The sequence below is a fragment of the Ceratotherium simum genome, chromosome 17, assembly GCF_057802395.1.
Source record: "Ceratotherium simum simum isolate JZ-2026a chromosome 17, ASM5780239v1, whole genome shotgun sequence".
NCBI classification, from domain to species: Eukaryota; Metazoa; Chordata; class Mammalia; order Perissodactyla; family Rhinocerotidae; genus Ceratotherium; species Ceratotherium simum.
The window spans coordinates 13,305,435-13,331,650 of NC_141916.1; the positions used below are offsets into that span (position 1 = coordinate 13,305,435).

Consider the following 26,216-nt stretch of genomic DNA (forward strand, 5'->3'; position numbering starts at 1 on the left):
TTAAGGATCAGTCTGACAAAAATTTGCAAGACATTTATACTGAAAACTACACAACCTTGTTGAGAGAAATTAAGAAGACCTACAGTAAAATGAAGAGATAAAATGTGTTCGTGGATCAGATGTAATGTTCAGCTATCAGATTCAATATTTTTCAGATGCCAATTATCCTGGCAATGATCTATATTCAAGGCAATCTCACTCAAAACCCCTGAATGTGCTTTGTGCGTGTGGGTGTGTGTGTGTGTGGAAACTGACAAGCTGATTCTTAGATTCATATAGAAATACAAAGAATCTCCTAGAATCACCAAAACAGCTTTAGAAAAGAACCATGTTGGAGGACTAACACTACCTCATTTAAATATTTACTGTAAAGCTACAGTAATCAATGCAGTGTAGCATTGTCCTAAAATAGATAAATAGATCAGTAGAACAGAGTCCAGAAATAGACAACACCAATATAGCAAACTGATTTTTAACAAATTTCAAAGACAAATCAGTTGAGAAAGCATTGGTTTTTTTTTAAGGAGTTGATCTGACGTTGTGTTTCTTGTGTAAGAGCAAGTGTTTGGGCTGCCATTCAACCCTGTGAACTGCTCGAGTAGACCTGGAGCTTCCTTAACAATGGATGGCAGTAAGCAACTTTCCTTCATATTTAAACACCAATAACAAATCTTTTTTGATTTGCTTTTGATGACTTGTTTTGGGGTCGTGACAAAGTCATAGTGGACTTGTTAAATAATATTTTAGAGCTTGATCTCTGATATAATATGTGTAACCAATCCCTTTTACTCATTTTGAGCATACTCTTTTTTTTTTTTTTTTTTTTTGTGAGGAGGACCAGCCCTGAGCTAACATCCAATGCCAATCCTCCTCTTTTTTGCTGAGGAAGACTGGCCCTGGGCTAACATCCATTCCCATCCTCCTCCACTTTATATGGGACGCCACCACAGCATGGCCTAACAAGCGGTGCGTCGGTGCGCCCCCGGGATCCGAACCGGCGAACCCCGGGCCACCGCAGCGAAACGTGCGCACCTAACTGCTTGCGCCACCGGGCCAGCCCCTGAGCATACTCTTTTATATCAACACAGTCCAAGTGTTTCAGATATTTAAGTTCTCCTTAATAGGCCCTCATGTTACAAACTAAATGTGCCACCATTGTTTTTTTCCCCCCATATTTCGAAAAGAAACACTTAAAAAACTTAGACAATAGTCCAGTATACAATGAAAACTCTCCTTTAAAGATTGAATCTATTTGCAATATTAAAGTCTGCTATGGACCTGTTATTGTTATTATTATTATTTTAGTAATGGAAAAGAAAGTTTCTTATTGAAGAAACCTAGACCAGTAGGCTTTCCCATATTGCCTTAGGACTATAAAACAATTGATGTTTTTGTTGCATTTTTCCCATGTTTAAAAAAAAAAAACTGAGTGGATTTTATTTATTTATTTTTGCACATAAAGAGTATTCTCTAAATGCCAGTCTCTAGGGAAATATTTTACCTATCTTTTTGGTTTGCTAATTTCAATAGGTTCCCTTGTGTCTTTATTGAGCCAAAAGATAAAACTTTAGCTTAGTTAGAATCACGGGATATGTTAAATTTCTGTGCTTAAACACTGTATTTCTTCCTAGATTTTGATCTTTGATATAACACTTCCAGCTAAACATTTAGAAAAACTCTCTGAAAATTTCACCAAACTGGAAAGGATGCTAGAGATACATCAATGTTCTTTAGTATCTGAATACTGAGCTGTGTAGTAAGAGAAAAATGGGAAATATTTAAAAAATAAATAAAACTCACATTTCACCTTTTATTTGAATCCTTCTGCAGAAAACTTTGGTTTTCTATACCCCTTTAATAATTGAATAATATTCTGAAATGATCATCATCACTCTTAACGTAGGTAGTCCATATATTCTACTATATGCTATAACAAAAAAAGAAATCTCAATATATCCTGTATAAGGTAAGTCAAATTTTAAGTTTAACTTGTCTTTTTATGAATTAGAAGTTACAGAAACATTGTGGAAGTACAATAAGAGAATTAAATTTGTCTTTAAATTGTCTTTTATGTTCTATTCCTTTTGATAGAGAAGTAAAAATTTCTATGTAATTTTACTATGTGCAAATATATGAAATATAATAACATGTATTTTTTAATGTACAAATGAACCTCTAATTCGTTTTCTTTATCTAACTCTATGAAATTTTAGCTGCATTGGTTAAATCATGGAGGAAAATGAGAGAGCAGCTATTCTTTTCATCTCGAGAAAATTTTAACAAACATTTACACTCAGTTCAAGGTTAAAGGCAATTAGTGTGTTTAGCAAAACTCAGAAGACAGAAGATTATGAAAAAGAGGAAACAACAATGAAATAAAGAGCTAATGTCTTTACTAGTTATATTTGGTCTACCACATCATAAAAATTACACAGAAAATCGATGAAAAATATAGATTCATATTTTAACACGATAGAAGGAAAGTGATTATTGGAAAAACATAAGGGACAATCAAATAGAAATATTTTATGTTGGAATGCAAGGACTAACATATTATTCATGAACAATAGACAGATTAAAACTTGTGGCATGCATTCAGATATATTTAAGACAAAATTCTAGGGATTCAATAGCTTTAAAAAAATATGTGCAAACAAAAAAGATAATATCAAGTTATCTAGAAAAGTAAAGGAATATATTTGAATAAATGTAACTGAAAAAAAGGAAAATAGTTATGTGCCATTTGATTTTTTTCTATTATCACTTATATTTAAAAGGGAGAAAAAGGAAAAAGAAAGCCTTCTGAATATTGCCTGCAATACCGAAAAGTGGCTGACACAAAGAAGTCTTGCTCTATTACAAAGGATGTAATTAGCAAAAAACAAACTGCAATCAGTAACTATGAAGTATTGCTGTAGCACTAGTCAGTAACAAGAACTGTAACTGTGCTTAAAATCATTTCACACTGAAATGAAAAGATATAGCTTCTTAATGTAATTTGTACAACCATAAAGAAAGAAATATGAGACTATTATCAATTGAATAGAGTAAAAGATTAAAATATAAGAAGACCAATTTTAGTTTTTCTGTTTGTTTTATTTCCCAAGTCATACAGATTTGAGGCATTGTTAATGATTTACTAGGAATTGATTAAGGGTTGAATCTAAAGGCCAATCCTAAAGTATATGAATAGGCAAGCAAATGGAGTTAAAAAAAGAAAAAAAAAAAAAAACCTGAAAGAAAATGATACCAAAAAAAAAGTCAGAAAGGAAATATGAAATGGACCTTGCTGATGAATAAATGGAAGAAAAATTACTTGAGATATTTGCTAAATTCAGAAAATATAAAAAATGAACTATTTAAGTAGCCTATTAGGGTAAGGGAAAAAGTAAAGAAAAGATAAGAAAAGAAAAAAGGAAAAAATTAAGGAAAGATGAGTTATAGTTTTACACTAAATTGTGGAGTTAAATTTCAGTGACTGATAAGCCCCCTATTAACTAGTAAGAAGGACTTATTTAAATCTTGTCACGGGAAGAAACTCAGCATTTTTGTAAAAATGACCGACTTTAGAGGAAATGTTCATTTTGATGAACTCAGATTTGTGAAAATATTTGCACATAGATAGGTTTCTGAGTATGGAACGTTCTATGAGAATGAGGTCATGAAGTTTCTTATTTAATTTTTGTGTTCTCTAGCTTTGATAGGAAAAAAAAGAAATGAACAAATCAATGGAAATAGAGTTCATTCTGCTTGGACTGACAGATGACCCTCTCTTGCAAATTGTGGTTTTCATGTTCCTATTTTTCAACTACATCTTGAGTCTCATGGGGAACTTAATCATCCTCCTCCTCACCATGCTGGATCCCCATCTCAAGACTCCAATGTATTTCTTCCTAAGAAATTTTTCCTTCTTAGAGATTTCATTCACAACCGTCTGCATTCCACGATTCTTGATAAGCATTCTGACTGGAGACAGAACAATTTCTTACAACGGCTGTGCAGCTCAATTATTCTTTTTTCTTTTGCTAGTAGTCACAGAGTTTTACCTTCTGGCTGCCATGTCCTATGACCGCTATGTTGCCATCTGCAAACCCTTGCATTACCCAATCATTATGAACAGCAAAGTGTGCTATCAGCTTGTACTCAGCTCTTGGGTAACTGGCTTCCTAATCATATTTCCCCCTTTGGTCTTGGGACTCAAGCTGGATTTTTGTGCTTCCAAAACTATTGATCACTTCCTCTGTGATGCTTCTCCTATCCTGCAGATCTCTTGCACAGATACACATTTCATAGAATTGATGGCTTTTGTTTTAGCTGTGGTGACACTCGTGGTCACTTTGTTGTTAGTGAGCCTCTCCTACACTTACATCATCAAAACCATTCTAAAATTCTCTTCTGTTCGACAACAAGCAAAGGCCTTTTCTACCTGTTCTTCACACATGGTTGTTGTCTCTATTACTTATGGGAGCTGTATCTTTATGTACATGAAACCATCAGCAAAGGAAAGGGTGACTTTAATTAAAGGTGTATCTGTGCTCAACACCTCTGTTGCTCCTTTACTAAACCCCTTCATTTACACCCTAAGGAATCAGCAAGTGACAGAAGCTTTCAAAGATATGCTTCAAAGATTATTTTATTCTCATAACAGTGAGAAAAAATTTTGGTATAAATAATGTGTTGTTGAGACATGAATAGAAAAATTGAATACAATTTTCAATTCATTAGTTCATGTCTATGCCATTTCTCCCCTCAGTGATTTATATCATATTAGGTTTACAAGTCTTCCTGATCTCTGCACTTCTCTCTGTTCTTATTTCTGAGTAAATCTTTTTACTCCTTAGTAGTAAACTACCTTCTTCCATCCAGATTCTTAAATTTCATCTTTGGCTACAAATACGTCTTCTCATAAAAGATAGTTTCATGTGCTGACTGAATGCTTTCTAAAAATGAACTTTGCTGTATATACTTAGTTAATTTTCTCAACATGTGTGCTAATTGCTAAGCGTTGCATCTACTCCTAAGTATTTTGGTTTGCTAAAACTGTGAGAGTCACATTCCAAACCTGATAATTATCGTATCATGTAATTGCTGTTGTAATGAAAAAGAGATAGAAATCTGATTAATTTTAAAGATCAACCTAGCCTTCCAAGAGACATCATCATTTATGCTGAACCTTGAAAAATGCACAAGGAAATAAAAATTTCAAAGGTGCTGTAACCTGACTTATAAAATGTGCAAAAGAACAGAGATTCCACTAAATAGCTTTCACCTGGATAGTTATAATGATTAACAATATGGTATTTGTAAACATTATCAGTTATTGTTTAGTGTAGAAGTAATTGAACTGCAGGCTTTGGTCAAAATTGCTTATATTACCTTGTAGTCTTAGTCCCACAAATGATAGTAACCCATGGAAGAAGTTCAAGGTATAACTTATATCTGGGTCTGAGGATCTTTTGGTATAATTTAAACCACTTGTAAATTAAAAATTAATTCTGAATATGTCGTTTAATCAAATTTAAGTATACTTTATATAAAAGTGCACATAATCATTTTAAACCAGTGGATTTGGACAAAAATTGCCACCCTTGTAATGATAAAGACAGAGCACACTTATATCACACTAAATAGTTCCTTTTACCTCTTCCCAGCCATCACCCCTCCTCTGCCCACTATTGGATCCAGGTGCCCACTGATGTTCTTTCAGTCACTAGACACAAGTTTTGCCTTTTCTGGTATTTCTTTTGAATTTTTATTTTTATTTTTTTGTGAGGAAGATTAGTCCTGAGCTAACATCTGTCACTAATCCTCCTCTTTTTTGTTGAGGAAAATTGGCCCTGGGCTAACATCCATGCCCATCTTCCTCCACTTTATATGGGATGCCACCAGAGCGTGGCTTGACAAGCAGTGTGTCGGTGAGCGCCTGGGATCTGAAGCCAGGGCCACCGCAGCGGAGCCTGTGCACTTAACGGCTACACCACCGGGCCAGCCCCCAGGTATTTCTTATAAAAGAAACAACAAAGCATAAACTTTATGTCTGGCTTCACTTCCTCAACATAGTGTTTTTGAGGTTCATCCATGCTATTGCATGCATCTTCAGATCATTCCATTTTGCTGATGCGACTTAGCAGAATCTCTGGTGTCCTTTTGTCACAGCTTGCTTTCTCTGCCCTATTTCCACACCTTGGCATTCTTATTCTCTGAGGAACGTCTCCCCAAGGCTGAATCATTTACTTTTCTCTGTGTCAAAATTCAGTACATACCATATTCTGAAATGCCAATTGCTGAAAGCCTCTGTCATCCCATAATGTCCTTTGAAATAAACTGTCTGCCAAAGGGAAATTGATGGGAAGGGATTGTTCCTCTATGTCTTGGTGACTCTACTCTTCACTTCCTGTTCTCCAAGTCAGTGGGATTACCAGGAATTGTCCCCAGAGAACAAAAAGAGGGATACATGTTGAGGAACGCCATTGACCATTTTGTTGCTCATTTTAGGAGCCCGTCTCAGTTCCAAATTAAGTCCTTTTACTATTTTAAAAATGCAACAGGCTCCAAGACTCAACCTGCTTTTGAAGAGCAAGAGAACAATGTTTGAACATTGGATAGAATATTGAGGACACTAATACTACAGATCTCACTGAAACCTTATAGAGCATGGTTCAGGAAAGCTTGTGGGAAACTGCAGTGACTCTTAGTAATTTCTGAGAAAGCATCTACCAATAGTCTTAGCAGTAAAGTGTAGTTCTCACTTACTGAGAATCCACTGTGGATCTCGCCTCTGCTCTCCAGTCTGACTACAAACACATCTGGAGAACAATAGCCTCTGCTTCTCTTCCAACTTCCAAATTTTGCACAAAGTCCTCTCGTTGACAAACTGTAAATTAGAACCATAGAGGGAAGAGGACTCTGAGAAATGGCATCCACCCTCTCCTCTGCACTTAGAGTACAGCTAAGAAAGTCATATGTGATGCTGAGTTGGCAACAGGCAATTCAATGCAGTTACTTTGAAAATAGCCAAAGATGTGGTCTCAGATATTGCAAATCATTGCTTCTATCACTGGCTCTGCCCAGCGAGTGATGTCAGTATTGGGGGCAAGTGAGGAGAGGTGAGATTCATTTTGTACTTTTTTGTTTAATTTACTCCCATTAAATAGGGCACTGTTTGAAGAGTTTGAATTTATGAATGTTTAAAATCCACATAATACATTCATATTACTTCAGACACCATTGTCACCCTGCTTGAAAATTATGTTCTACAAGGGACAGTAGATGGGTTTCTGATGGAAGGAAGAATGATAAAAAAGAGTGACAGAAATAGGGAAATGAATTATATTACTCTTAAAGTAATTTAATTTTTTCACGAAGCTCGCACAGGTATAGATATTAAGCTCTAGAATTACGTCCCAGGGAGAACATGACCTCTGCTATAAGGTCTTCTAGGATAAATGCTTTATACTCAACAAATTCCAGATCCTGGAAAGAACACTCTGTTCATTGTTCATTCATTCATTACCTCAACAAATGCTTACAAAGCTCTAAGAACTTGAAATAATTATAGAAGAGGACATGCCTGATATGCCTCATGAAATTGAATGTTCATAGTTTCATTGATTACTGAGAGAGAGAAAATACATACAATAAAAGTGTCTTAGTAGAAGGATTATGTTTGGATCTTAAACCATATGACGGAGGATCCTAAGAGTTTTGTGGGTTGAGCATATTTTCCTCAATAAACATTCTTCTGCTTAGTTCTTGCCTTTTATAGATTTAAAGCTTCCCAAATCACTTAAGGGTGAGGAATTTAAGTTTCACCTACCAAAATCTTAAAGACCCTTGCCAGTCCAGTAGGACATTGTTAGCACCAGGTGGACTTGGGGCTTTAGGCAAATGTTTGTCTTATCCTATGACATCAGAGTCTTCCCTAACAATGTCCGTACTTAAACTAATTTTCTATCAATGCAGTATAAAAACTGAGTGGTAGAGTAAAGGAATTAAACATAAATTAAGACTTAATATAGTACTGTCACAAACAAGAGGAATATTTTCCTTCCTTTTTCAAAAATACATTAAATCAGAGAGTGAATAAACAGACATAGTGATTTCATATGCCAACAAGAAATTTAAGAGTTTTATTCATACAGTTGAATGTTTTAGATATGTGATAATGACAATGATGAAGATGAGGATGGTGATAAAAATGAAGATAAGTTTGTGATCCTGGCAATGGAATTCTTATATCACTAACCATCTATGTGATCTGAAGAAAGTTACCTGAGATCATTGGATTGACTTTGCACAGAGATAAAATGAATAAATTTACACAGAAGTATATGTTCATAATGAAAATCAAATGATGTTACAATTTTATATAATAAAGATATAATCCAGGACTTTAGAAAATGGAGGCGAGGTTTATATAGAGATCAGTCTGTTTAAGACATTCTGAAAAAACTGAATCTCATCTAGTTGACATCTAATCTCTCTCTTCTTGACTCCTGCCCTCATCTCTGTCTCTTTCTTTATCTTTCTCTCTCTCCGTGCTCTTTTCATCTAGATGCATGATCACCCCAATATAATAAAATCAAAGTTTGGAGGCAAATTGTTTCCCTAGAGGACATGAGAGAATTGTCTTAATTCAAAAGTAAAATTTAATTCTTAAAATTGCTGTAACTATAGAGTAAAATGGTTCAGGTCAATGTAATAATTGATCTGATATCTCATGCTCTTCTACTTTTCCACTTGGAATGCAGTCATAGAAGGTCCAGTTGAAAACGTAAAGTAAGAAGTAAACTGCTGGAGAAGTCAAGATGGCGGTGTAGGCAGACTCTGAACTCACCTCCTCCCGTGGACACAGCCAATTTACAACTACTCATAGAAAAATTACCCCTGAGAGAGAACTGAAAACGGGATAAGAGAAACTCTTGCAACAAACGACAATCCTAATTGAGGTGGAAGAGGCACAAATTCCCTTCAGGAGAGAAAAAATGCTGCTTTCACAAGCTGCCAGCTTCATGGCCGCCCAGGAGCAGCCCAAAGATCTGCAGCCCTCCCTGGATGAGCGGGGCCCTGAGCTGGGGAGTGCCCCCGCTGTGGGCATTTTGTGGACCCAGCACAATCAAGACAAGTGGCATAATGTCTGACTTTGCCTGCTACTAAAACATTGGGGAGTACCCCCAGAAATGCTGGTTCACAAAGAAATTAAAACCAGCTCTTAAAGGGCCCACATGCAAACTCACTTGTTTCAGAAAGAAACCTAAAATTACCAGAAAGAAAGGTGCACAGTGCTTTGGTGAAAAGAGACTCACCTGATAGGCTCTGAGTGCATTGCAGTGAGAGGTGAGACCTCTCCAGGGACTGGGACATTGGTGGCAGCCATTGTTGTGGCCTGGTGTGGGTGTGCTGACACAGAGGCCATTGGAGTTCTACCTGGCCTACTAGCCCAGGGTCTGCCCCACCCACCAGAGCGCCAATTTAATCGAGCTCAGCCAGGGCAGGCAGCCCACCTAGGGACTCGCCCCACCCAACAACAAGCCCTCGGACAACTTGTGGGCATGCATAGATTGGTGACTGGATTCTCTGCAGCCTGGCGACTGAGCCCACTTCAGTGGGGCAGGGTGTGCACAAGGAGCGGGTGGAGAGTGTGGGGTGGTGGTGGAGTGTGTGGGGCCCCCGCTGTGGAGAGAATGGGTTCACTTCCGGTGGTTGGGGCATGCAAAGGGGGCAGGACTGTGTTGACTGTGTGTGTGGATCTGTGGGCGACAGGGCTTGTCAGCTGCAGAAGACATGTGCTTCTCAAAGACCCACATAGGGGGTTTGCCCCACCTTCCAAAGCCTGAAACAATTAGGTGCTCCTGTGCCTGAGACCAGCCCCACCCAGCTACAATCCTCAGAGAGCTGACAAGAGACCTAAAGGCTAGAGGCTTATAGCTTTTGTAAGCCCCTGAGCCTAACAACCTGCCACGGTGGGGGCATACTCACTTAAAAGAAATACTGCAACACAAATGTGGTATTAGAACTTGCAACCAACTGTGCTGGGGCTCCCCACACCTGATAAAGAGACTGAAGGGCCCACAACAACTACAAGCAGCTGAGCATTACAACAGCTGGCCAGAAGTATAACTCAGCCTCCCTGGGCGTCTACAGGGAGAGCAAACACATCACAACAGAAGGACACACGTAGCCCACATAGGGGTCTCTCCTGGAACATTGAGAACTGAGGGAAGCACACTGCAGGCCTCCTAAGGCATCACTTATACAAGGTCGCCTATCCAAGAGCAGGAGACGTAGCTGACCTACCTAATACGTAGACACAAGCACAGGGAAAGAGGCAAAATGACGAGGCAGAGGAATACATTCCAAGTAAGGGAATTGGACAAAACCCCAGAAAAGGAACTAAGTGAAACAGAAATGAGCAACCTACCTGACAGAGAGTTCAAACAAAGAATGTTAAGGGTGCTCACTGATCTGGGGAGAGGAATAGATGAACTCAGTGAGAATGTCAACAAGAAATGGAAGATATAAAAAAGAACCAATCAGAAATGAAGAATACAATACTGGAAATGAAAAATTCACTAGAGGGACTCAAAAGCAGAGTAGAGGATACAGAAGAACGGATCTATGAGCTGGATGAAAGACTAGAAGAAATCACCCGAGCTGAACAGGTAAAAGAAAAAAGAATTAAAAAGAGTGAGGACAGTCTAAGGGGCCTCTGGGACAACATCAAGTGCACTAACATCCAAGTTATGGGAGTCCCAGAAGCAGAAGAGTGAGATAAAGGGGCAGAGAATCTATTTGAAGAAATAATAGATGAAAACTTCCCTAACCTGAAGAAGGAAATAGACATCCAAGTACAGGTAGCACAGAGAGCCCCAAACAAGATAAACTCAAAGAGGCCCACACCAAGACATATCATAATCAAAATGTCCAGAATTAAAGATAAAGAGAGAATCCTAAGGGCTGCAAGAGAAAGACAAGTTAATGATGCTGTAATGAACACAGGGGTGCATGTATCTTTACGCATTGGTGTTCTCAAGTTCTTTGGATAAATACCCAGCAGTGCAATAGCTAGAGCATATGGTAGTTCTACCCTTAATTTTTTGAGGAATCCTCATACAGTTTTCCATAGTGGCTGCACCAGTTTGAACTCCCACCAGCAGTGTATGAGAGTTCCCTTCTCTCCACATCCTCTCCAATACTTGTTGTTTCCTGTCATGTTAATTATAGCCATTCTGACGGGCATGAGGTGATATCTCATTGTAGTTTTGATTTGCATTTCTCTGATACTTAATGATGTTGAACATCTTTTCATGAAATCCAGCCATTTCTGACAACATGGATGGACATTGAGGGTTTTATGCAAAGTGAAATAAGTTAGAGGGAGAAGGTCAAACATTGTATGATCTCACTCTTAAGTAGTAGATAATAACAACAACAAACAAACACATAGAGGCAGAGATTGGATTGGTGGTTACCAGAGGGGAAGGGGGGAGGGAGGAGGGCAGAAGGGATAATTCGGTACATGTGTGTGGTGATGGATTGTAATTAGTATTTGGGGGGTGAACATGATGTAATCTATGCAGAAATAGAAGTATAATGATGTACACCTGAAATTTGTACAATGTTATAAACCAATGTTACTGCAATAAACAAAAAATTTAAAAAAAAAGAGAGAAAGACAAATTACATACAAAGGAAACCCCATAAAGCTATCAGCTGAATTCTCAGCAGAAAGTTTACAGGCTAGAGGAGAGTGGCACAATATATTTAAAGTGCTAAAAGGAAAAAACTTACAGCCAAGAATACTCTACCTGGCAAGGTTATCATTCAAAGTGGAAGGAGAGATCAAAAGTTTCCTAGGCAAGCAAAAATTAAAGGAGTTTGTCACCAAGAAACTAGTGCTACAAGAAATGTTAAAGGGACTGATTTAAGGGGAAAAGAGAAGACCTCAAATAGGAAAAATTATCTATTTCCATGATAAGAGAGTAATGGATACAAGTGGAAAAAAGAGCTTAGACGTGATATCAAAAACATAAAGTGAGGGAGGAGGAGAGTTAAAGAGTACCGCTTTCAGACAGAGGTCAAACTAAAGTGACCATCAATTCTATATAGAAGGAGAAAGGAACAGAGAAGGACTACTAAAACACTGAGAAAAAAATAAGTTAAAAATTGGCAGTAAGTACATACTTATCAATAACTACTTTAAACGTCAATGGACTAAATGCTCCAATCAAAAGGCATAGAGTGGCTGATTGGATAAAACAACAAGACCCATATATATGCTGCATACAAGAGACACACTTCAGACCTAAAGACACTCACAAACTGAAAATGAAGGGATGGAAAATGATACTCCACGCAAATGGAAGTGAAAAGAAAGCTGGGGTGGCAATACTCATATCAGACAAAATAGACTTAAAACAAAAACTGTAACAAGAGACAAAGAAGGACGCTACGTAATCATCAAGGGAACAATCGAACAAGAGGATATAACACATAAATATCTACACACCCAATGTAGGAGCACCTAAATATATATAGCAATTACTAACAGACAGAAAAAGAGAAATAGACAGTACACAATAATAGTAGAGGACTTTAACAATCCACTTACACCAATGGATAGATCATCCAAACAGAAGATCAATAAGGAAACATTGGCCTTAAATGACACGCTAGAACAGATGGACCTAGTAGATATATACAGAGCATTCCATCCAAAAACCGAAGAATACACGTTCTTTTCAAATGCGCATGGAACATTCTCCAGGATTGATCATATATTAGGCCACAAAACAAGTCTCCATAAATTTAAGAAGATTGAAATAATACCAAGCATCTTTTCTGACCACAACGGTATGAAACTAGAAATCAACTATAGGAAGAAAATCAGAAAAGCCACAAATATGTGGAGATTAAACAAAATGCTAGTGAACAATGACTGGGTCAATGCAGAAATCAAAGAAGAAATCAAAAAATACCTGGAGACAAATGAAAATGAAAATACGACATGCCAGAATTTATGGGATACAGCAAAAGCGGTTCTCAGAGGGAAGTTTATAGCAATACAGGCCTATCTCAACAAACAAGAAAAATCTCAAATAAACAATCTAACAATGCACCTAAAGGAACTGGAAAAGGAAGAACAAACAAAGCCCAAAATGAGTAGAAGAAGGGAAATAATAATATCAGAGCAGAAATAAATGAGAGACTAAAAAAACCATAGAAAAAATTAAGCCATCTGTTTTGTTTTAATTTGTTACAGTATCCATGGAAAAGTAATACATTGTTCAGTGAAAGAATTGATAATATGTACATAGTTATATTATCGACATTAATAAAAATCCAGCCTTAGGGACATAAGGAAGGAGAAGAGTCTTTTACTTCCTAAAATATGGCAGTCACATGTCTTAAAAAAAATCTTCCTGGTACAAAAAGCCTAAAAGTTATGAAATAAATTGAAAAAGAAAATTAAAAGGAGAATGGCTGAACTGGGGGAAAAGTAAGTGGAATCTGCAGTGTCTAGAAAATAGAAAGATTGAACGAGTCCTGAAACAGTTCATCACAGGGAAGAGTCAGGAAACAAGTGTTGGCCCAGGTGTTGACTTACTAGACTTCAGGAAACGGAATAATGAGGCAAAGTTTGGGTTTCATATACAGAGGTTAGTTGTGCTACATGTAGACATATTGAGCTGGAACCAGGAAAAGCTATCTTCCTCAAAATCTGAATAAAATATAAAATCTTCACCAAAGAGAGAGAAACGTGGATGGATTCTTGTCTCCTTTGACCTTGGATATGGGTGGAAAAAATAAAAAAAGCTTCCTTTAGAACTTTTTCCTCATCCCTATACTTTATCATCCCTTAAACATATTTGGAAATAGATTGCATAATGCCCCCAAATTTGAATATCACCAACTCAAAATTTATTTAACAGAAGTCCCAGTGATCAGCACCAAAACACCCAACAGCTGCAAATGCCAATCCTCTTCATAGAACTCAAATATACACGCAGACACTGTTCTAAAGAATGTGACTTCACAGTAAAATATCTCATGATACACGCATGGCAGGTCATTACACGTGATCACAAGCAGAAACAAAAAAATGCTGAATAGACTCATAAAAATTGTAGAGGTTTAAAGAATCACACAAACTCTATTAAATAATGTATATTGGCTTAAAGGAATAAAAGAGAACAAGGCAATTTTATGTAGGGATAAGAGACCATTGAAGAAAAAGATCTGGAAAAAACGGACCTTATCAAAATGAAAATAAAAATAATCGAAATAAAATTTTATATATTGATTAAATAGCTAAGTGAAGTATTTGAGGAGTGTGTCAACAGGAAAACACCCCTCAATAAAGTATTTAGAATACAGTGTAGAAAGGCAAGATAACGTAAATATGAAAGAATTCACAGAACACTGCATATGTAACAAGATATTCTAACATATGTTGGATTGGCTATCCAGTAGGAAAACATATCTAGAATAGGAAAAAACTTTTATTAAGAGATAATAACTACTAATTTTCCATAATTGATGAAAGGCACCAATTTGCATTTTTAGAAAACCAAATAAATATTAGGCAAGTATAAATAAAAAGAAGTCCATGAGTAAGCAAATCATAATGGAACTGCTGAAACTGCAAAGATAATGAGAATATTTTAAAGGCAGTCAGAAAGTAAAGATAGATTAGATACACATGGAAAATAATAACTCAACAACAACTTTGTGATACAAAGATAGTTTAATGATATCTTAAAAATATGGAGACAATAATAACTGTCAAATTAGACTTGTATATGCAGCAAAATCATTAAGAATTGGACTTTAAAGGTGTTTTAGGCAGAGAAATGGCTGTGAGCATTAGTTCTTCAAAAACATCAGAAAATGATGAAAATATAAACCACAAATTGAGACGCAATATTCCAAGCCAGAAATGATTAGTATCTGCAATATATAAAAGCACTCTTGTGAAACCATAGGGAATAGATAACCCATATGGAACTGGCTTAACTTCACAGGGCATAAAATATCTGAAGATGAGTTTCAACCTCTTTTCTTTAGGGAAATGTCATTAACATCGCTATGAAGAAAGTAATTTCAGAGAACTTTGAATATATATCCATCCTCACATGGAAAACAGCTGGAAGGAATGGGAAATATGAAAATCATGTGCTTGACATTTTGGGGAGATAACAGATAGGGAGGAATGATCAGGCCAGAATACAGGGAAGAGAGATCCAGGAAACAAAGCCTAGCCTTTGGGCCTCATTTTCCCCGAGGGAATTGCTGATTCAGAAGTGTCTTCACCGAGGAAAGCTCAGTGCTTTTGACTGATTCCTGGGCCCAGGTTGACAGAGACAGGGGACATCAGAGGAGACCTGGTGAACACCTCTAATTTCCAGTTGAGCAACTCTGGTGGGTAGACTCTCACAGGTACTGTATTTTCAGCTTCAAATCATCTCAATATGTGCATTTGGATTGCGATTATCCTGGGTTACTAAGGGGTTTCAGGTGCCTGGCAAAATTAAAACTTAAACATCTCTGGAGGGAATATCATCTTCTTAAGCCAGGTTTTTTTCCCAATTGCACATAGATGAATACAATGGAATAAACTCTGTGGTGCTGGATTGATGTATTAGAGTGAACTCCTGTTATTCAATATAGAAAGAGGTTATAGAAACACGGCTAGGTATAAATATCTGTGTATATGCGTGTGTGTGTATAAATGTGTATATGTGTATAAATATGAGTGTATGTGTATATATATATATACATCTCTCTGTATGTATTTATATGTATATATGTGTATGTGCATATATGTGTACAAGTGTGTGTGTGTGTGTGTGTAAATCTGTCTACTGTGAGGGTCTGGGAATGTTGATCCCCAATAACAATGAGCATACATAACACCCATAACACCCAGATCCTGGCTTTGAAATAACTTTCTTTACTACAAAAAAAAACCCAGGACCCCGAAGAAATCGTTTAGACCAAGGTTGGTGCAGAAAAGGTACAAGATGAGCCTGGAGCACTTTGTGGCTCCGGGGAATAAAGAAGCCCTCAAAAATTGATAAAGCTTGTCAAAAGGACAGGGAACAATCTTGAAGGGATCTACACTGGCCAAATCTGGGGCAAATGGGCATCAAAATAAATAATGACAAGAATGAATAAAATTGGAAACCACAAATTTGTAAGGATATAAAGTATTTAATCTATAAACTGTCAGTTTTCCAAAGGTTGAGATATTTACATAGTATTCAAAGTACCTAGACAAAATATTTATTAACTTAAAACATAAAAGAGTAGCTTTATGGTGAACAAACCTCTAAACGGCCATATTAGTTAAGAAGTAAAATAAAACATCATCAATAAGGGGAAAAAATGAAATAGTGTGACACCCGATAGGATTCCATGAGAAGACAGCATCACTTCTGTGATATTCCTGCCAGAGGTTAATAAATCTAATATAATCATGCAGAAACTTCAGGCAAAAATGAGGGACATAATACACAATTACCAGAAAATAATTTCCAGTCAACATTCTTGAAAGTTAAGAAAAAACTAGGGAACTATTCCAAATTAAAGGAAACTGAAAAATTATGACAACTAAATGAAACACGTAATTCTAAATTATATTATTTTTTTCTCTGAAGGAAAATTTTTAGACCATTGGCGAAACTTGAATAAGATTGGGGAATTAGATATTAATAATGTAGCAATGTTAATGTCCTGATAATGAAGGTTGTATGGTGCTTATCTAGCAGAATATTCTTTTGGTCGTAAATGCACACTACTGTATTGAGTAGCAGATGGAGCACCAAATGGTTCAGGAATAAAAGATCCTTGTTGTGTATTTTTTTCTTTATGTTTTATATTGTTTCAAAACAAAAACAAATAGGGAACCATTGAAGTACTTTATTGTTAGTGCCATTCAGTCGATTCCAACTCCTAAGGACCCTGCACGAGGCAGAGCGTACCCTGCCTGGTCTTTTTGTGCCATCCTCTCACCTTCTGGTTCTATATCAGACAGTGCTCTGCTGCTACTCATGGAGTTTTCATGGCCGGTTTTTTTGGCAGTGGGCTACCCGTGGCGTATCTTTCTGAATCAGAGCAAAATGCAGCCTCTGCAGAATGACAACTGACACACAGACAAGTGGTGTGGTTCCCTGACTGAGAAACAAACCCAGGCCTACGTGGTGAGAGAGCAGAATCTTAACCACTAGCCCACTAATTTAAGTGCTGTCCCCGACCTCCCACAAATTTTGAGAGTGGGTCACAATCAAGTTAACGGAATCCTAACGTACTGCCTACTGGAAAAAAAGAGATAGTTTCCCTTTGGGGGTAAAGCCTCTTTCCAGAAGAACTGGTCATACTGTCCCAGGGCCGTGGAATATCTGAAATCCTCGTTGGCGTTAAGTGGAGAGTTTACATCACTCGTGCTTCTCTTTTGGGAAAATGGCCCCTCAGTTTTGCAGTTAAAGCAATTCACAGTGGTTTTATTTCCTTATTTCTTTGTTTTCTCTTCTTTTTTCTTACTTCTTTCTTTCTTTTCTGTTTTTGTACTTAATTGGTGTGTCCTGACACCAGTCTCCAGAGGGCATTTCTTTTTCCTTCCTCTTTCTATTTCAACTAATCCCCTTGCGTCTCTTATGAGGAAAATGATAAAACTGGCTTTTATTAGAGTACACTTGGAAGCAATAATTCTTTGTTACAAAATTTGTGTTCCTTTCGTCTGAGAGATTTCTCAAACATCTTTTCATTTAGAGCAGCACATTCTCATTTAGAATTTTTATGAAGATGTTTTTCTTGATTTAAATATATAAGGAAAAAACTCAGAAAATAAATCTTATCTGGCATGAAAGAGGATTCTACTTGAATCATCTGTAATATCTGGGTCCTGTGATTTTAATGAGCGTGAGTGAAAGTGGAAGATATCAGCAGATGCATATAATTTCCATTCCAGATTACATATCTGTTTTGAATGTTTTTCCAGAAAATTTAATTGGAATTAAATTTCCTCTTGAAATATTTGAATATTTTATAATATTATAAAAGGAAGAATATTCATTTATTTTCAACTCTTGTTTCTACCGTGTTCTCATAGGTGGAAAGTTCTATCAATATATCTCGGATATGGTAAGTCATACATAACTTATTAAAAATATCCAGATCATAAATGAGAGCAATTCTGCAAGTACATGTCAGGTAATATTCACTGACTTTTAAACTGTCATATTTTCCTGTTTTTATGTAGATACAATATTCAATACTTCCTGATTAAATACATCTAATTATGAGAAGACTGATGTATTTGCAACCCCCTCAAATAATAATTAATGAAATGAGATAAAGGAATATTGGAGAAGTGCTGCAATGGGACAAAATAATTAGTGGTATACATTAGAGTATTTCAATCATACAGAAAAGATGTAATTGTTATTATTTATATATGTTCCATGTATTTAAAAAGTATTTTGATGAGCTAAGACTTTTTGAATAAACATTGCAAATTGACCCTGGTCTACTTGTCCAGATGTTATAAGCACTTTTTCAATAATATATGAAATATACATTTCGAGTAATACTTATGTTCTGTCTATTTAGAACATTTAAACAGAGTTCAGTTAATTTGGAAATGATCACGTGAAATTTAAATTATCTTTGAAGTTTAAATGGGGAAACAGAAAGGATTTAGTAGTGTTATAAAGATAGCTGTGGCTTAAATGGAACAATCAGAGGCTGCTTAGGTTGATCTATGCTGTAATTTTAGGTATCATCTGTCTTGGCAAATTAAATCAACATTTTGAACTTATTTGCCTTCCTGAACATGTTTTTTTTTTTTTTTTTTTTATGTCTGTAGCTTTTAAAAAATCTGGTTATTTCCGCTTTTGGAGTTGTTTACCTATGTCTGTGTAATTGTACTCAAATCTGAAATGAAGAACCAGTCAAGAGAGATAGAGTTCATTCTCCTGGGACTGACTGATGACCCGCAATTACAAATTGTGATTTTTATATTTCTCTTTCTAAACTATATGTTGAGTGTGATGGGGAACTTATCCATCCTCCTCCTCACCTTACTGGATCCCCGCCTCAAGACTCCCATGTATTATTTCCTCTGAAATTTCTCCTTCTTGGAAGTATCATTGACAACAATCTGTATTCCCAGATTCCTGATCACCATCGTGACTAAAAACAAACTCATTTCCTACAATGATTGTATGTCTCAATTATTCTTCTACCTCTTATTAGGAGTTACAGAATTTTACCTACTGGCTGCCATGTCTTTTGACCGTTATGTAGCGATCTGCAAACCCCTACATTACCTGATCATTATGAGCAACAAAATGTGCTACCACCTGGTACTCAGCTCATGGACAGCTGGCTTTCTGATTACCTTTCCTCCATTGATCTTGGGACTGAAACTGGAATTCTGTGCTTCCAAAGTAATTGATCATTTCATGTGTGACACTTCCCCTGTGCTGCAGATTTCTTGCACAGACGCTCGTTTCCTAGAATTGACTTCATTTGTCTCAGCTGTTGTAACACTCATGGTCACATTGCTGTTAGTGATTCTTTCCTACACATATATTATCAAGACCATTGTAAAAATCCCCTCTGCTCAGAAAAGAACAAAGGCTTTTTCCACTTGTTCTTCTCATATGCTTGTAGTCTCCCTTACTTACGGGAGCTCTATCTTTATTTACATGAAGCCATCGGCAAAGGAAAGGGTGACTTTATCCAAAGGTGTAGCCATTATCTATACCTCATTTGCCCCTTTATTAAACCCCTTCATTTACACTCTAAGGAACCAGCAAGTCAAACTAGCCTTCAAGGATACACTACAAAATATTTCTTTGTTCAAAAAATGAGGAAAATTCAATTTTAAAATCTTGAAGAATAGGTAAAAATTTTTTACTCATGTTTCAAATTTACTTAACTTTCTCCTTCAATTAGCTAACCTTCTCCTAACATTTTAACCAGACCTTTCAGCACAATGCCCCTTTTACTTCCTGCTTCTCTTTATGATTAGCATTCCTTTCTGAACTATAGGAAGAGTCCTCTCTTCTAGTCATCAACACAAATGTTAAATTTCATTTACTCTACAAGACATGGTATTGACCTCCTCAAAAAACACTTTTTAAATTACATATTAATCATAATGGAATTTTATAGACATAAACATAACAACACACACTACCACTGGGGCTCTAGGAAGTACTTCAAATGTCACTTGCTGTTATCACAAGCCTGATAATTAAGGGTGTAGACTTTTGAGCCAATCAGCCAATGTTTAAATCCAGATATACATGTGAGCCTCATCAAGTTTCTCAAATTCTTTGTTGCTAAGATTCTCCAGGTATAAAATAGACCTAATAATGATAATTCTTATTTTATAAGGTTATTTTGAGAATGAAGAGAGAGAGTATATAAAGTGATTCTAGATCTGCATCTGGCCCAGAATGAACTCTCAATAAATGTTAGCTGCCCTGGGGGGAAGAGTTTGCCTCAGTTGAGACAGAATTCAACAAGGCAAGAAAAAAAGGCGGACTTCAAATCATAAAAAGTTTGTACGTCTTAAACTGTACTACGACTTTATCTGGTAGTTCTATAGACCTGAAAATTTGGACTGAATAAGAATCACCCACATAATTAGCTTATTTAAATACAAAGTCCATGTTCTCATCCCTAAAGTATATTTTCAGTTTACCTGGAGTGCAGGATAGAAACACGGACTGTGGGTGATTCTGAGGCAGGTGGTTCATATGAGAGTTTTCTATTTTATTCTAACAATCTGTGTGATCAGATTTTTATTTTATAAAGATTGCTTTGTTAACTGTATGGAAGATGAGTTTTTCTAAGTTGGAGTCAGGAAGACAAATTAGAGCGCTAATGTGTTAAATTAAATGAATTATTTGAGAGTGAAAATGCAATAGCAGCAATGAATCCGAATCTCAGGGAGGTGGCTCTAGAGATATTTAGGAGAACAAACCGAGGGTAACTGTTGAGCATTGGATATTTGGGATAAATGAAAGGAGGTTTTAAAAAATGAGTTGAGTCTTCTTGGGACCTCCCCTCTGCTCAGTCGTGCACATACTCATCCATATATTTAATGCCTGTTAAGAAAGGAGTATTATCGATATCCTGTCAGGTAAAAAAAATGACCTACAAGAAAATCCCTAAATATATAGAGTTGCATATTGGATATAATATGCCACCAGAGAGCTATGAGTGAAAAATCATTCCGGTATTTGATGGTGAACTATTATCCATGCAGCGCTGAAGAGAAATAATTTAAGTTCAGATTTGTGTTCTGATTCATTTTAACCTTTAAGCCAACACTGTTAACCATCTGCTTTTCTGTGGCAAATAGAAGGGAGCGAATCTATGTTATTATATTCAAGTCCCTGAAAGCTTCCCAACAAGCTGTTTAAAAATTACTAGTCTCTTAATGAGATATATGATTTGTAAATATTTTTTCCGTTCTTTGGGTTGTCTTTTCACTTCCTAGATAGTATTCTTTGATCACAAAAGTTTTAATTTTGATGAAGTCAACTTTACCTATTTTTTTCTTTTGTTGCTTGTGCTTTTGGTGTCCTATTTAAGAAACCATTGCCTAATCCAAAATTACAAAGATTTAAACCTATGTTTTTTCCTAAGAAATTTATAGTTTTAGCTCTTCCATTTACATCTTTGATTTCTTTTGAGTTAATTTTTGCATATCCTCTGAGGTAGACATAAAAGTTTTCTTTTGCATGCAGATATCCAGTTATACTAACATGATTTGTTAAAAAATCTATTATTTCCCCACTAATAATCTTGGCACCCTGTTAAAAATCAATTGACCATAAATGTATGGTTCTGTTATAGGACTCTCAGTTCTATTCCATTGATCTGAATGTCTATTGCTATGCCAGTATCACACGGTCTTGATTACCTTCGCTTTATAGTAAGATTTGAAATTGGATAGTATGACTCTTTCAAATTTGTTCCCCATTTTCAATACTGTTTTGGCTATCCAGGGTCCCTTGCAATTACATATGAATTTTAGTAGTGAATTGCCCACTTATGAAAAAAGAGCAGTTGGAATTTTTATGAGGGTTACACTAAATCTGTGATCAATTTGGAAAGTATTGCCATCTTAATTAGCAATGTTAAGTCTACTATCCATGAACATGGGATAACTTTTTATTTATTTAGGTCTTCTTTAATGTCTTTAAAAAAGTTTTGTCATTTTCTGTGTACAAGTATTGCACTTCCGTGGTTAAATTTACATAAAATAACTCCTGCAACAGAACAATAAGAAGACCAAAAACTCAACAAATGATAGGCAAATGAGTAGATATTTCTCCCAGGAAAACACACAAATGGGGCAAAAAGCACATGAAAAGAAACTCCAGATCAATAGTCATTAGGGAAATACAAATCAAAACCACAAGGGCATACCACTTCACAGCCACTAGGTTGGTTATAACACATGCACACGCGCGCGCACACACACTCACAAACACACAGACATATATATATATATATATATATATATATATATATATATATATATAACAAAAATAACTACTGCTATTGATGATATACAGAAAATGGAACACTTATATGTTGCTGGTGGGAATGGAAAATGATGATGCTACTTGGAAAACAGTTTGGCAGTTCCTCAAGTAGTTAAATATGTTACCATGTGATTTACCATATGACCCAGAAATTCTACTTCTAGGAATTGAAAACTATGTTCACACAAAAACGTGCACACAAATGTTCATAGAAATATCATACATAATAGCCAAATAATAGAAACAACCCAAATACCCTTCAAGTGATGAATGGATCAACAACATATGGTATATCACACAATGGAATATTATTTGGCCATACAAGGGAAGGAGCACCAAGACAAGCTACAGCATGGATGAATCTGGAAAACATTGTGCTAGTGAAGAAAGTCAGATGCAAAGTCCACATATTGTGTTTTTCCTTTTGTGCGAAATGTCCAGAACAGTCAAGTCCACAGAGAGAGAAAATAGATTAGTGTTTGTCTAGGGATGGGGGTAGCAGAGAGAGAGGAATAGCTCTTTAATGGATGTGGGGTTTTATTCTTGGGGTGATAAAACTGTTCTGGTCTTATGTAATGGCGATGGTTGCACAACATTGTGAATACACAAAAACCACTTAATTGTGCATTTTTAAATGGTTAAAATGGTGAGTTTCATGTTACGTGAATTTTATCTGAATTAAAGCAAAACAACACTGCCAAAAGGAAATATTCTTTTCCCCTCATGTCTTCAGAATCTTTCTGTTTACTGTACTTTCTCAAGAAAAATACCTCAGGGTATTGACACAAGAAGAAAATTAGAAGAATGCGTGTGAAAGAATTTCATTAAATTTTTCTTGCCTTGTCGAGGACCACTTTTCAGCCATGGTTCATTTTTGTTCAGTGCAGTCTATAAGACTCATCTCATTCTTCTCTCTTTTGATAGGAACCACTGGTCATTTTAACACTTGCCATCGTTTTCCTCACTAAGTGTTGCTGTGGATTAGGACATGGTGTCTTAGTTCCTTCCTTGCTGGATAACCCAAGAAAACCTAATTTTGTTTCAATTTTTTTTGAGAATAGTAATCAACAAAACAAAATCATGCAGAAGTTAAATAGATTAGGCAGTGTAGTATATTTGTCAGGAGAACTATCTGTGGAGTCATCCTGAATTTGTTGGCTAAAAACTCTCATAATTCTGGAAAAATTTCTTAAACTCTCTACATCTCTTTTTCTTCATTTATGTGAAGAGAATGAGTGACAAAATTACCTGGTTCATGGGGTTTTGTTCATGTAACTTAGAACAGTGCCTAGTGAGTGTAAATATGAAGAAACTATATAGAATATAAATGCAGTTATCACAATGCTCTTGGCACATTGTAAGTGGTTACTAAATGGGAGAAATTTATGTAATAAGTTATTTCTCCCAAAATTGATGTAGCATTTAAAATCTCCTTTCTCAGGAAAAAAAAGAAATTTGAAAATAATTGTATATGACTATTTTTAATGTCTTCTCCATAATGCAATCATTCCTCATAGTAAATTGCATGGGTAGAAATACTAACCACTCTGCTTTTTGTTGAAAATAGCATTTAGAAGAGATTATTTTTACCTGAAATATAATTTCCTAAATTTTCACTCTGTTAAATTCTTATCCTTATTTTAAGCCTGCTACAACACCCTCAGACAAGGAATAAATCCTTCCCTTAGGATCCAATATATTTGTGTGTGTATGTGTATATATATTCGTTATATATATATGTATATACATATGTATTTATGTATATATGTATATATACATATATATACATATATATATGTATATACATAATATATACATAAAATATAAATATATATAAATAAAAGTCAAATTCTATTCATTTATTTATATAATTATAAACTAGGTGATTTATAAAATCATTGAGGTTATGGATTATATCTTCTTTCTTGCCTTTATCCCAGAGTACACTCTGTTGCCCTGCAAGGTATATCTACTATTTATAATTGATAATTAAATAGAATTTATTATCATATTAATAAAGTGATTAAAAAATTGGCATGGCACTGTATTGTTATCAAACCTATCACCATTAACAAAAAAACCCCTTAACATTATCTAATGTCCAGTTCACATTGAAATTTCCTGGCTATACCTAGTCTGTTCACGTTTACTTATGTATGTTTCTGTGTAAACTGGTTATCTGTTCTTTAGAATATCTCACATTCTGAATTTGATTTGTTGCTTTCTCTCTGCGTAAATCCTATTGCATTACATCCTGAGGCACATACTTGGTGATGCCCTGATCATCATTGGCTTCATGTAGGTTCTGCCCATTTCCCCTATCTAAATGAGTTAGCTTTCTTTATGAATGTTGACATTTGTTTTTTCATTAGATGTTTTCTTTTATTTATTTATTTATTTATTTATTTATTTATTTATTTTTGTGAGGAAGATCAGCCCTGTGCTAACATCCGATGCCAATCCTCCTCTTTCTTTCTTTTTTTTTTTTTTTTTGCTGAGGAAGATTGGCCCTGGGCTAACATCCATGCCCATCTTCCTCTACTTTATATGGGATGTGGCCACAGCGTGGCTGGACAAGCAGTGCATCAGTGCCCATCCGGGATCCGAACCTGCAAACCCCAGGCCACCGAAGCCGAGTGCGCACACTTAACTGCTGCGTCTCTGGGCCTGCCCCTAGATGTTTTCTTTTTAATTCATTAGGTGTTGAAAAGTGCTAATTTTCCAATTTTATCTTTCATTCTCCCCGCATTAGCCAGAATTATACTACAAAAGGAACTTATATCATTTATGGAATTACTCTTATGTTATTTGTATAATAAAGGAAAAATGAATGTGTGTCTTTCCTTGCATTTGTCTGTTTTTGGAGAAACACATTGTTGCCTTAGTAATCTCAATCGTTGACAGTAAGTTTCCTTTTTTCATGAATTCATAGATTTCCATATATTTTAGGTCTAGCAAACTCTGGCTTGTCAGCTAAATCTGGCCTGCCATCTGTTTTTGCAAAAAGAAAGAAGAAGAAGAAAACAGATTTATTGGAACACGACCACACCCATTTGTGTGTCCATGTCTATTGATAGTTGCTTTCACGTTACAACAGCAGAGGTGAGTAGTCGCAACGATGACCCACAAGACTAAAAGACTATCTGGCCATTTACTGCAAAAGTTTTTGGACTCCTGATATTTGATGAGTTCGAGTTCGAGCCACTGCTGTCTGTATATTACCAATGCTCGGATTGTTCTTATTTGGCCAGTGGGAACTCCTCCGGTTCTGCTCCTTTTGACGCATCCCCTCTTAGTTGTGATTGCTTCCACGCTTTCTGGTACAATGATATCTTTCAGGCCCATCTTGAACATTCTTGCCCTGTACCCAGAACTAGTAATCTCTCCCAGAAATTCTGGTCTATTTTAATGACAATTGGATTTAAAGATTCTCATTTGGACACTAGGGCTTCTACTACTGGAAGGTCATTGATTTAAACTTGTCTGCAGAGAGCTATGGAATATTGATTTCTTTTAAGAACCATGAATTTATTGAATTCTAAGAATACAGGACTTTTACAAAGTTTTTTGGTTTTATTCTTTATATTTATTTTATATTTTGTCTCTTATCTTGATGCTTGAGATTTAATTATTTGCTTGATTTCTTCT

General features: G+C 35.9%; 2 protein-coding genes across 2 annotated transcripts; both read left to right on the plus strand.

Annotated features, from left to right (window-relative positions):
- Nucleotides 1-3,716: 3,716 nt before the first annotated feature.
- On the plus strand, nt 3,717-4,673 carry LOC101403666 (olfactory receptor 6C6-like). Its single transcript, XM_004429483.3, has one exon. It carries the CDS (start codon nt 3,717-3,719, stop codon nt 4,671-4,673), a length of 957 nt encoding a protein of 318 aa, XP_004429540.3.
- Nucleotides 4,674-18,905: 14,232 nt separating this feature from the next.
- On the plus strand, nt 18,906-19,874 carry LOC101390569 (olfactory receptor 6C6-like). Its single transcript, XM_004429198.2, is given in 1 exon segment — nt 18,906-19,874. A coding segment is annotated over 1 exon segment (936 nt). The 5' UTR covers nt 18,906-18,938.
- The last annotated feature ends 6,342 nt before the right edge of the window (nt 19,875-26,216 follow it).

Bases quoted from the DNA above. Each gene is read 5' to 3' on its own strand.
- LOC101403666 (XM_004429483.3), top strand. From the start codon at position 3,717: ATGAACAAATCAATGGAAATAGAGTTCATTCTGCTTGGACTGACAGAT.